This window comes from Jatropha curcas, chromosome 8, assembly GCF_041381405.1.
Source record: "Jatropha curcas cultivar XTBG-Jc1 chromosome 8, XTBG_Jcur_1.0, whole genome shotgun sequence".
Classification (NCBI taxonomy): Eukaryota; Viridiplantae; Streptophyta; class Magnoliopsida; order Malpighiales; family Euphorbiaceae; genus Jatropha; species Jatropha curcas.
Genome location: NC_143158.1, coordinates 19,522,457 through 19,535,271, shown reverse-complemented (window position 1 = coordinate 19,535,271; position 12,815 = coordinate 19,522,457). Strand labels below are relative to the sequence as shown.

Genomic DNA, 12,815 nt, shown 5'->3' with positions numbered 1-12,815 from the left:
GTTTGACCTTGATTTTGAGACTGGACCTCTAATTCATTTTGAATAACATAATGCAATCGTTTATAGTGAATTAATACCCAAACGAAAAGGGAGTTATAAAGGGGTTGCGACTCCTTCGTGTTTTCACATTTCTCGCGTTATCTGAGAGTAAGCGTAAGATTACAAAAATTTGTAACTAGTCAAAATAAGATCCTGCTTGGGACCATCTGTTCCAAGGCAAAAAGTAAGGACACAAAAAATAAATAATAACGAAAAGTATCCCGCTTGGAAATTCATTCATTCCAAGGCAAAAATTGGGGACTTGAGAGAAAATAGCCGACTGTAAAATCCAAAAGGAACGGTCGACGACAGATAATGCCAAAAATATTTGAGTACAAAGTAAATAATTGCTATGTTATTCATACCGAATTTTAGGTCCAGTCGTCGAAAACGAGATCTTATTTCCATACCGGTCATTGGCACATTAGATTTGCATTCTTCATCCTGTGTGCTTCTATTCTTCATGCATACATGCAAAACCTACTTTAACTCAGGTCCTTTCATCTATCAGTCAGAATTGATCCATCTTTGGAAATCATTTCGGGAGTTTGGCACCGACGTCCTAGTAAACGTTTGGTCAGAGTGTCCCTAATCCCCGAGCCTGCTCCGGTTAGTTCTATGGTTAGTCCAAGTTCGCCTGCTACGGTTGTTGATTCAGATCTGGTTGAAATGGCTGACGGTAATGTGAATGAGACTAGTTTTTCCTCGGCCCAGCTATGGGCTATTACTGAGATAATAGCCGCTGCTTTTGCTCAAGAGAGGGCCCAGAATTAGGTTCCTCCTGCTTCAAGTAATTAGCCTATAGTTGAGAAAAGAGAGATTCCAGAACCCACCTCGGGTAACCAAACCTCTGCTGGTAATGCTGCTCCGGTTGAGAATGATCTAATTAAGCAATTGGCAGAACTGAAAGATAAGGTCGAGAAAATGTCTGTTTCAAACGAGAAAGACCCGGTTACCAATTTCCATGTGACTGAATATGTTCTGAAGCCCACAAGTTCTACTTCTTTCAAGACCTTCAAGCATACCATATTTGAAGGGGATAACGACCCAAGGTCTCATGTGTCTAAGTTCATTCGCATTGCACAAATGAACCGATATAATGAAGAGGATGTATTGCGGGCATTTCCTCAGACATTGCATAAAAGCTATAGGAGATGGTATGATGGTTTGGATATTGAGACGCAGAGAGATTGGGTCAAACTTCAGATCGCCTTCCTCAAGCACTTCAAAACAGATGACAGTGATGAGTTTGGCCTGTGTGATTTGGAGAGCTTACGGCAAGAAAAGGATGAAAGCTTCTCCGACTATTACAGAAGATGGAGGACAAAGCTGTTCATGGTCCAGATAAGGCCAAAGGACTAGGAGCTGATCAGGGTTTTCAGTCGAAGCTTGCTACCTTACTTCAAGGAGAGGATGCTGGCCCAACCTCTCACCAACTTTTCTTTAGTGCAAAGGGCTGGGCTAAATATTGAAGAGTTGTACAAAGAAGAGAAGAAGAAAAGCCGGGGGTTTGGTAATTACCGGTCTTCCTATAGTGATCAAAGTAGAAATGCTGGAAATGCTGCTACAAACCAAACAGGGAGTAACAATACAGTTGTAGCTGTTAACGAGAAAATGAGAAGGGAATTCACGGATCTGGGTAGACCTTTAAGCACGGTCATGAGGTCCTGCATCAAGAACAGTGTGCTGTCAAAGCTACCAGTTAATCCATCTAAGCCTATTCTGGGTAGGTTTCTTGATTAGGATTGCGAGTATCACCAATGCAAGGGTCATTCTACTGATAATTACTTCCAGCTCAGGCATGCAATACAAGACCTGATAGATAGTGGGAAGATCACCAAGCCTTCTGAGCGCAATAAGCCGAGAACAAGGAATAATCCCTTACCGCAATACCAGTATAACTATCCACCCCACAAGTCTCAAACGGGTGGATCAGTTAATGCGATTGGGAGTGGTCTGCCTGAAGAGTTGGTATTGGCAGAGGCAGAGTTGGAAGAGAAGATGTGTGCCATGTTGAACATCTGGGATGACTGCAGCAGTGAGGAGGAAGCGGAACAGAAGCCAGTAAAGGTTGAAATAGAAAGGAGCATCATAGTCAAAGTTGGCGAAGTACCAGAAAATGAAGATGAACAGCTCCAGCTAGCAATCCAAAACAGTCTGGCTGATCAGGCAGACCAATGGTATTATAGTAGCGCTGAGGATGTAAATGAAGTTGGCATTCAGAGTTTGACCCGGAGCGATCGTGTGTATAACCCAGACAATAGTTCCCAGGTCAAAGGAAAAGAAGTTGTCATTGATGGGACAGGAAAGAAAACATCAGATAAGGGTGAAGAACAGCCCAAGGAGAAGAAGAAGGAAGATGAAATGGGGAAAGCACAAAAGCAGGCTACTGAAGTAGGTGAAAGTAGTCAAAACAGAGTACCAAGCGGCGTAACAGCGAATTCAGTGCTGAGCTAGCTACAAAGGACTAAGGCTGACATCTCATTGTGGGATTTTTTTCATAGCCTCAAAGGAACACAGAGAGTCTTTATTGGAGGCTATGACATTTGTCGAAGTTCCTGCCAGAATCCAGAACGTGGATATGATTAATGTGTTGCAACGCAGGATTGGTGAGATCACTTTCTTTGATTCCGACCTCCCTCCCGAAGGTAGGAATCACTTCAAACCTCTATACATCCAGGTTGCTGTTAATGGACGAGAAACCCGCAATGTGATGGTTGATAACGGGTCGGCATTGTGCGTATGCCCATTGAAAATATTGTCCAAATTTAAGATTAAAGAGTCAGAACTCGAGCCATCTAACATGGTTGTTAAAGCCTATGATAACACCATGCGTAGCGCTAGGGGAACCTTCAGGGCAAAGATTTCGATAGGAATGATAGAAAGTTGGGTGGACATAGTAGTCTTGGACATCTTGGCCAATTATGCTCTGCTGTTGGGAAGGCCATGGCTTCATCCTTTGGGTTCAATTCCATCCACATTGCACAGAAAAGTTAAGGTACCTTAGGGCGCTGATGTGGTAACTGTTAATGCACAGGAAGAATTGAATGTGGCGGCTGTGGAAGGTATAGAGGCAGCTGTGCCCTTATTTGGTTTTCAGGTGGCTATGATTGATGATGCTGTAATCACCGAAGACAAAAGTGCAGTCAATAGGATGAGCCCTTTTTCCCGTAAAATGATGAAGAAGATGCAATGGAAGTACGGTAAGGGGCTAGGCCGAGATTTACAAGGAAGATTTGAACCTATGCCATCGACGCAGACTTGGGTACTCAGAGTATCGGAAGAAAGAGAAGTATGAAGTCCAATCTCCGATAAAAGAGCCGGGACTGAACAGGATTTTCTTTACCCCGGAGGCTTCCGGAGCATTTCAGAGCAGGGGTAAGACATATCCAGGTTTGGAGATCTTCATGACAGATTTTGAGGAACAGCTCATAAGGTCTCCAGAGCCTTCTCTTGAGCAATTGGTAGATGGAACACAATTCATGATTGGCATGGTCCAAGCAGGCAGTGGCACAGAATGGTCACAAAAGATGCCTAAATTTGAAGATTTTCTCAGGATTGGGGATGAAGCTTCAAAGGTGATCCAAGAGCAGAAGTCCAAGGTGAGGATCCTCAAGTCATTGCTAGCAGCAGAAGATGCAGAAGAAGCGGAGAGGAAGATGCTAGAGGTGAAAGAGAAAGCTGCCCCAGAAACCAAGGATGTCCCTGATGCTGCGGAAGTGGTTCAAGCCATCAAAGATAGTTGTGATGAATGTATTGAACAAGTTATTAATCCTGTCTTTTGTTTTTCTGATTATTGTTTTGAGAACGATTTGGATGGATTCCCTTTATTATTTCAATCAATGGAAGTGAATTTTGATCACTTGTTTTCTTGTTTTCCTGATTGTCACGTTCATGGCATTGATTGTACCACACGCATATTTGACATAAATGCATTGCATCATTTTGCATTTAATCTAAGCACCGTCGAAGATCCCAAAATAATCGAAATCGAATCAGACTTTAAGCTCGAGCTCAGAAAGGATCTCCAAGAATGTCTCAAGAGAAATTCGAAAGTCTTTGCTTGGAGTTATGCTGATATGCCAGGGATTGACAGGTCAATTGCAGAGCATTTCATCCCTACCGATTCGAATATCAAGCCAGTAAAGCAGAAAAGAAGACGAGTCAAGCCAAAGTGGCAAGAAAAGATCAAGGCTGAGGTTTAGAAGCAGTTAGATGCGGGTTTCTTGGAGGTAGTGCATTACTCTGAGTGGTTGGCAAACATAGTCCCTGTGCTAAAAAAGGATGGGAGACTAAGCTTTTGTGTCGACTATAGGGACTTAAACAAAGCCTCACCCAAAGACGACTACCCACTTCCACATATAGATGTTTTGATCGACAGTGCTTCTGGAATGGGATGCTATTCCATTATGGACGGATTCTCTGGGTATAACCAAATTCTGATGGCTTTAGTTGATAAGCATAAGACTGCCTTCACTACTGATTTCGGGACTTTCTGTTATAGGGTCATGCCGTTTGGGTTGAAGAACGCTGGGGCAACATATCAAAGAATGGCTACAACCTTGTTTCATGATATGATCCATAAAGGTTTGGAGGTATATGTGGATGATATGGTGATCATACGGAGATGTTGGAAAAGTTCTTCGCGCGGGTCAAACAGTACAATTTAAGACTCAATCCCAAAAAGTGCATATTTGGAGTAATAAAGGGGAAGTTGTTAGGTTTTATTATGGGACCTAACGGGATTGAGATTGACCCAGACAAAATAAAATCAATTCAAGACATGGAACTGCCAAGAACAGAGCGCCAGGTGAGAAGCTTTTTGGGGAAGGTCCAGTATATCAGCAAGTTCATTTCTAGATTATCTATTACTTGTGCTCTGATCTTCAAGCTAGTTAGGAAGAACCAGCCGGTCAGATGGAACGTGGATTGTCAGAAGGCCTTTGACCATATAAAGGAGTACTTAACGAATCCACCGGTGTTAAGTTCGCCTAGACCAGGAGAACCTTTAATTCTGTATTTGTCTGTAGAGGACGCAGGAGTTGGAGCTATGTTGGTATAGCCAGACGCTGCTGGAGTAGAAAAGGTCATTTATTATATTAGCAAGAAATTACTGCCTATTGAGGAGAAGTATAATTTCATAGAAAAGACATGTATGGCAGTAGTGTGGTCGATCAAGAAGTTGAGGCCTTATTTTGATTCTTTCAGGGTCACCTTTGTTTCTAAAATTGATCCTATGAAGTATCTTTAGAAAACACCTACTCTAGAAGGGCGGTTGTCCAAATGGCTAATACAGATGTCCAGTGTAGATGCAGAGTTTGTCACAAAGAAGACAGTCAAAGGTCGGGTTGTTGCAGAATTCCTGGCTGAGAACCCCATTGCAGATGATGAACTGTGGGAGCTAGAATTTCTGAATGAACACTTGCTATGCATTGAAATAGGGGTCTGGAAACTGTACTTTGACGGATCAGCCAATAGGAATGGAGCTGGAGCTGGTATTGTGATAGAAGCACCCAATGGTGAGGTGACAACAATGTGCAAAAGGTTGTTCCCAGTCACCAACAATATGGCGGAATACGAAGCATGTATTATGGGAATCAAGTCTCTTCTTGCAACAGGTGCTAAGGTGGTTGAGATGATAGGAGACTCATTGTTGGTTATCGAACATGCCAATGAAAGATGGAAAGTTGAGGAAGACAGACTGAAGCCCTATGTTGAGTACTTATTAAAGAAAGCAGCACTCTTTGACATGATCACTTTTACTCACATAGGTAGGACTCATAACAGAATCCCGGATGCTTTGGCAAATTTAGCCTCAATGTGGCAAGATTTGAGAAAGGTCCCAAAGAAACCATTTATCATTACCGCAGCAAATATGCCATGCTATGAAGAACATTTTGTGAATCAAGTTGAGTCAGAGGAAGAACCTTGGTTTACGGATATTTTGCGGTACATGAAAGATGGAACCTTTTCTGATGATGCAACAAAAGAAGACCGATTGGTTCTACGAAAAATGGTGTTGAATTATGTCCTAGCCGATGGTGAACTGTATAGGAGGGCTTGGGATGGAATGCTTCTAAGATGTGTAGGCAAGAAGGAAGGAGAACAGATAATGAAGAAGATCCATGAGGGAGTCTGTGGTACTCATTTGAGTGGCGTGAGTTTGGCTAGAAAGATTATGAGGCAAGGTTACTTTTGGGTGCAGATGGAAGGTGACTGTGTCAATTATGTTTGTCATTGTAAAGCCTGCCAGTACCACGATAACAAAAATCACTTGCCTGCTGTTGAACTACACCCAACAACTCCTTCTTGGCCTTTTTCAGCCTGGGGTATAGATATTATTGGCAAGATCACGCCAGCAGCGTCAAATGGTCATCAGTATATCCTAGTCGTCGTAGACTACTTTTCCAGGTGGATTGAAGCTCAGTCTTATAAGACTTTGACTGCCAAACAAGTGGCTAGATTTATTGAGCAGAACATTTTTTGTCACTATGGTGTTCCTCATCACATAGTTACAGAAAATGGTTCTCACTCTCAAGCAGATGTCGGCCAGTTGTTATACAGATATAAGGTTGAGCATCACCATTCCTCTCCTTATCGACCTTAAGCTAATGGTGCAGTGGAAGCTGCCAATAAGGAGATTAAGAGAATTCTATCCAAAATGTGCGAGAAGTATAGAAGCTGGGCTGAGAAACTTCCTTTCACACTCTGGGGGCATCGAACTACCTTCAAATCTGTAAATGGAGCTTCTCCTTTCGAGCTTGTATATGGGATGGAGGCAGTATTACCAGTAGAGCTTGAAAAGAAGTCTCTCAGGGTTCTTGTGGAAGCTGGTCTGACCGAAGAAGAGTGGGTCAAGAAAAGGTACGAACTACCTTCAAATCTGTAAATGGAGCTTCTCCTTTCGAGCTTGTATATGGGATGGAGGCAGTATTACCAGTAGAGCTTGAAAAGAAGTCTCTCAGGGTTCTTATGGAAGCTGGTCTGACCGAAGAAGAGTGGGTCAAGAAAAGGTACGAAGATCTGGCACTTTTAGATGGCAGAAGATTGAATGCCAGATTCCAGGATCAGATGAGAAAGAGAAGGATTGCTCATTTCTACAATAAGCGGGTACATCCAAGGGCTTTGAAAAATGGAGATTTAGTGTTGGTCAGACTGTTAGACCACGAATCCCAGAGTCATCCTAGAGGGAAATTTAGACCCAACTGGCATGGACTGTTCAGAATTCAGAAGCTATTGGACAAGGGTGCCGCTGAATTGGTCACTACGGAAGGGAAGCCTTTTAATCGGATCGTAATTAGGACCAAATGAAAAGGTTCTAAGTCTAAGATGATGATTTCGATTAATAAAAAAAATAAAAAAAGAAGAAAAAAAGAAGAGGGGGCTAGGTTGAAAACCCGAAAGGGCAATCTAGGTAAGAAATGAGCTCGCTAGGTTGAAAACCCGTAAAGGGCGGCCTAGGCAAAAGTTAGAGTGTAAAAAAATAAAATAAATAAAAATTTTGAGATTAACGCATGGTGCTTAGTTTAAATGTGAAATCTATGCCATACATTTGTGACAGACTTGCGATTGGTTGCTCAATGCCATCAACCTGACTAGAAGGAGAATAGGCGAATGAGTAGTTAGAATGAGCGACTATTGTGTTAAAATAGTTTCTCTTTACTTCTGTATGATGTTGAAAGAAGTAAGATCAATAAAGAGCTTGAGTTTCAAATTTTTCTTCCCTTTTGTTTTTGGGGTATTATTGATGATTACAAGACCTTCCTCTCTACTTATTTGATCGGAATTTGCTCATTAGTTTTGAAGATGTTTTGGCTGTTGGTCCTGCATGAGTATTGGATTCTTTTAGACAGTGATCAGGAGGTCAAATGCTATTTTCTCAGTGGTTTCCTTGGAAGGATCGATAAAGAAAAACCATGAATGAAGTCCTTAGCACTTAGTAGGTTCATACATGAGGAAGTTGCATATTTTATCTGTCTAAATATTACAGGTGATAAAATAGTCACCCCATCTTTTTATTTTCAGATGTAAATTTCTGTCCTTAGTCAAAAGATCCACTTTTATATGCTTTCATTTCTTAATCCAAGGGCAGGAGGCCCAAATGCTAATCCAACAAATAATTTCGAAAGAAAAGATTTGTTGTCTTTTGTTGCCTCTAAGTGCAGAAAGCAGGAATCAATAAAGACAGAACTACCAGAGTTATTCATTGAAAAAAAGAGAGGGGATACATTGATTGGGAGCTCATGGCCTCCCGGAATACAAGAAACTGAATGAAAGAAAAGGCAGCATTCATCCTAGAGGTTGGACCATCAAACACCAACCCATTCAAGACCCACTTTATCACTGGGAGTAAAACCAGTCCACATACTCAGGTGTCACGGTATCATGCATTGCCCCTTGACCCATGTACCAGGTATTTCGGTTCCGCCAACAATCAGCCAGGTTGGTCAACAGACTCTGCGTCATGGGACCACTCTCAAAGTTATGGACTCTGGGAACGCGCTGAATAATACCATACTAGCGGTTGATCCTGTCTGGAAGATAGGCCATGGAACGATCGAGACTAGCATACAACACATAGTTGAGGTTCATGCTCCCGGCAGTGACTAGTCCAATCCTCCACCAAGGATAAATCCACTGAATCACGGGGCTATCTCTAAAATCAAACTGTCCTCTAGAACGGGGGAAAAAATTGGCAGGCCCATAGGTTGGAATTGAACGAGCTTGGACTGGAGGAATCAGGCTCAGCTTATCTAAAGCCCAGGCTTGCAGTAACATCAGGCAACCCCGATGGTGAATGTTGAAATTGGTGACCTGAAGGGCAATATCCCTAACCCAGCACATGGTCTCTCCCATGATCATCATAAAGATGGTGCGACGGTACAACTGCATGTCACGGACAACGGTCAACAGTCGGAAATCTCCAATTCCAGGTTGGTGATTCTTCATGGCATACACATTCAGCAACAAGAAACAACAAGCCCGAACCCAAGAGGGGTTCGCATCCATGGACAGAACCCTATTAAGAAAAGGCTCTAAGGGAAGGCCTTGATCCGGGTCTATTCCGTCAGGAAGGTAAACCAGGCATAGAGCTGCAATCTCGGCCAAATCATATCTCGGGCCTGGGGGCAAAGCTAGAGTTTCATCTTGTTCAGGGTGATGACCCATCATGGCACACATCTCCTCATAGGTCAGAGTCACTTCGGAGTCTTCAAATCGAAAAACCATAGTGTTAGGGTTAAAGTACCTCACAAGTCAGGATAAGAAACCATGGTCAGGCTTCAAGTCTTTGAAATATTTCAGCCAGGCTAGTTGGTTCATGGGGTGGATTTGCCACAGGTCATCAGGTATGGATTGAACGAAGGATGAGACTTGGTTTCGGAAAGCCATGGAGGAAAAGGATTATTGAAGAAAAGGGTTGTTTTGAATGCAGTAGAGTGAGGAGAGAACGAAGAAGGGGGCTTCTATTTATAGGAGTGGAAAGGCTTCAATGAATGCGATGCTATCACCAGCTGGCATGGCATCTACCCTCGGCAGAGATAAGTTTTGGAATAAGGTAGATGGGCATTTATGCCCGCATTAACAGGATGGACCACTATGGCAGATGGGTATTTATGCCTGCATTAACAAGATGGACCACTTTGGCAGGTGAGTGGGACGTTCCCTTTTTTGTTTCTGTGGTTTTGTTTAATTTTCATTTCATTTTGTCTGTTTTGGAACTAAGTAGATGGGCATTTATACCCGTATTAATAAGGTGGACCACTCTGGCAGGTGAGTAGGACATTTCCTTTTTGGTTTTGTGGTTTTGATTAATTTTCATTTCATTTTCTTTCGTCCGTTTTGCAATAAGGTAGTTGGGCATTCACGCCCGCATTAACGAGATGAACCACTCTCGCAAGTAAGTGGGGTACTTCCTTTTTGTGTTTTATTTTCTTTATCCAGGAATAAAGTGAAGTCTCAAAAAATTGTAAATAATAAAAGAAATGTAAATAATAATGTAAAAGAAATGTAAATAATACTGAAATGTGCTCCAAGGAGCTACAAAATATCATAAAAATGCGATCAAAAATGGAGAGGACTAGTGAACGTCACCTTCGGCTAGGACCAGCTGCCGCCTGCCTGACAGAGGATGGTGGAGGTGGTGGAGCATCGTCAGACAAAGAGCCATCATCATCATCCTCCTCCTCCTCGGAGAAATCCAAAGGAATCCCCTCCACCTCCAGTCTAGTCCAGAGCCTGTCAACCTCCATCTGGAGATGAGAAACAGCAGTAGCCTGACGGGACTGATGCCTCCGTAGCCTGCCGATCTCTAACTCCTGTGAAAATAAAAAGGGAGAAGGGTAAGAGAAGTACACAAAGCAAAAAGCAAAGAGCAAGAAAATCATACCCTCTCGTGGAGCTCCGGATACAAGCTGGCGATGTAGGTTCGAGCAAAGTAGAACCTCTAGTAAAGCTCCTAGTATCTCTGAGCAGGCACCTGCAAACGCAGAAAGGCATTCAATAAAGAATCCCCAAGGTAAATATCTCTGACTTGGTAAATTCGTTTTTCTACTTACATGTGTGGCATGCTCAGGATCTAGCTGTAGCTGTGGCGGAGCTTGCCTGAGGTCAGCAGGAATAGCAATGGTCGTTCCAAGGCCCAGAGTGGGATCCAAAGCAACCTCTATGCCCGGAGGGAAGGGGACATCACCTAGCACGGCGCCCACAGGCTCGGTAGGAACATCAGCCTCTGCCTGTGTCCCATAAAAGGCAGGTGTCCGATGCCTCTTCCTATCTTGCAATAAGTCAAAGAAATCCGGTTAATTACTCGGCCAAAGTATGGGGAGAATCAATGATGAGGACAAGAGAGTTACCTGAGAGTACTCTCGGACATCCAGCAATCTGGTCCTCAATCGGGTAGAGAGGTAGGAGGCATAATCACCAGGTATCAGGTAGTCATTAGCGGGAAAGCCATCATATTCCAGCAATATGTCCTCCGGAGTCATCCCCTCTAAAATGCACATGTGGCGAGGAGGAGCGACGGGCAATCATCTTTGGGCCATGGCAGTACGGATCTCGAAGACCCTCTCCCCCAAATAATACCGGTCCACCCAGTAGCCATGAAGCAAGACTCTGGACCGGGTGAGGACCTCTGCTAGGGCACGAGGAGGATAGGCTGCCCAAGCATCCCCCTCCCATGGAGTCAGAAGGAGCTGCAAAACAGAAAAGTCAGTCGAATTAACAGTAAAAATAAAAGAGGAGACGTTACTCAGAAAATTCTTTGTACTCACGTCAGCCAAGGCCCTATCGTTAAGATAGCGCCTCCAGAAGTATGGATCCTCTAAACTAGACAAGGTATGATGGTGATGCGCCAAGTATCGAGGAATCCACTGAGCCTCAGTAGAGGTATCACTTTTTGGACCACCGGGATAGATCCGATACTCATATGCCCATACTTGTTACAAAATTCCAACAGTTAAGTGTAAATTTGAGTGATTAAAAAAAATAATAATAATAATAACAAAATAAAATAAAGGAAGAAAAGTCAGAAGGATAGGTGTCTTACGTCAAGCGGGCGGAGAAATGTGAATACTCAAATTTTGAGGCTCAAAAAGCCTGTTTTTTTGGACTGCAAACAGTCCGGTCGAACCGGAGGCCATTCGAAAAAGTTCACCGAAAGTATGCCAATATGGTACTTGAAATGTCCAGAAAATTACGAGGATCACAGAACTGGTCCCGGAATATTTTTTGGAGGTACGGAACTCCCGAAAAAGCCTTCGAAACGAAAAACTAGAAAGTGGACAAGCCACAGCGGCGGCGGCCGCCGGCCAAGGCGGCTGAGGCCACCGGCCAGGGCGGCAGCGGCCGCCCTCCGCGGCGGCAGCTGCCGCCCTCCAGCACGGTTTTTCCTATAAAATCAGCCCCGATGCAACTTTTTTACTGACTCAGTCTATGTTGACGGACGCTCTCTTCTCCCCTATGCTCCTTGCGGTTCTTTTACTGCTTTTTCTACTCCTAATTCTACAACCGCATGTGAACCCCTCCCCCAGATATCATGGCATATGATGCATGTGACTAAGGGCAGAAATGCACGTGAATGTATGAGTCGCCACCTTGTTTAATTATTTTAGGGTAAACTAGGAAAAAACCCTAAGTGACTCCAATTTTAATTAACCTAATTACTAGATTAATTAACCCAATGTTTAAGGCATGGTCTACGAACCCGAGTTGGATCCTGAGACTATGTCATGCTGATGAACTAAACTATGAATGAATGTTCTGCAAGGAAGATGATGTAATTGAAAATGTTTATGTGATTTCGACTTGCCGCTCGGGGTTAAATCCCAAACGTGCCTACGTACTTCTGTGAACACCCAAATTTTGAGGCTCGAAGAGCCATTTTTTTCAAACTGCAAACAGCCCGGCCGGACTAAAGGCCATTTTGGAAGTTCACCGAAAATATGCCAATATGGTACTTAAAACGTCCGGGACGTCGCGAGGATCGCGAAACTGGTCTCAAAATTTTTTTTGGATGTCCGGAACTCTCGGAAAAGCCTCCGGAGCGAATTTTGTCAAAACCACCGGCACGGCGGCTCCGCCGCCGGCCTCCGGCGACCCTGCCACCGAGCTCCGGCGGCCCAGCCGCCGAGTCCCCGGCGGCCCGGCCGCCGATATGTCCATTTTTTTTCTATAAATAGTGGCCCCGACCCTCCGTTTTCGGCACTCAGTCTGTGTTGACAGACGCTCCTTCTCCCTACGCTCTTTGCGATTCTTTACTGCTTTCTTGCATTTTTTTT

At 43.7% G+C, this 12,815-nt stretch overlaps 1 protein-coding gene across 1 annotated transcript; it reads left to right on the top strand.

The window, feature by feature from the left end:
- The first annotated feature begins 1,452 nt into the window (after positions 1-1,452).
- On the top strand, positions 1,453-6,646 carry LOC119369154 (uncharacterized). Its single transcript, XM_089725454.1, has 11 exons — positions 1,453-1,695; positions 1,783-2,027; positions 2,076-2,443; positions 2,544-3,037; positions 3,140-3,304; positions 3,411-3,792; positions 4,126-4,238; positions 4,323-4,574; positions 4,931-5,095; positions 5,291-5,862; positions 6,094-6,646. Exons 1-11 carry the CDS (start codon positions 1,453-1,455, stop codon positions 6,644-6,646), a joined length of 3,552 nt encoding a protein of 1,183 aa, XP_089581580.1.
- Positions 6,647-12,815: the final 6,169 nt, after the last annotated feature.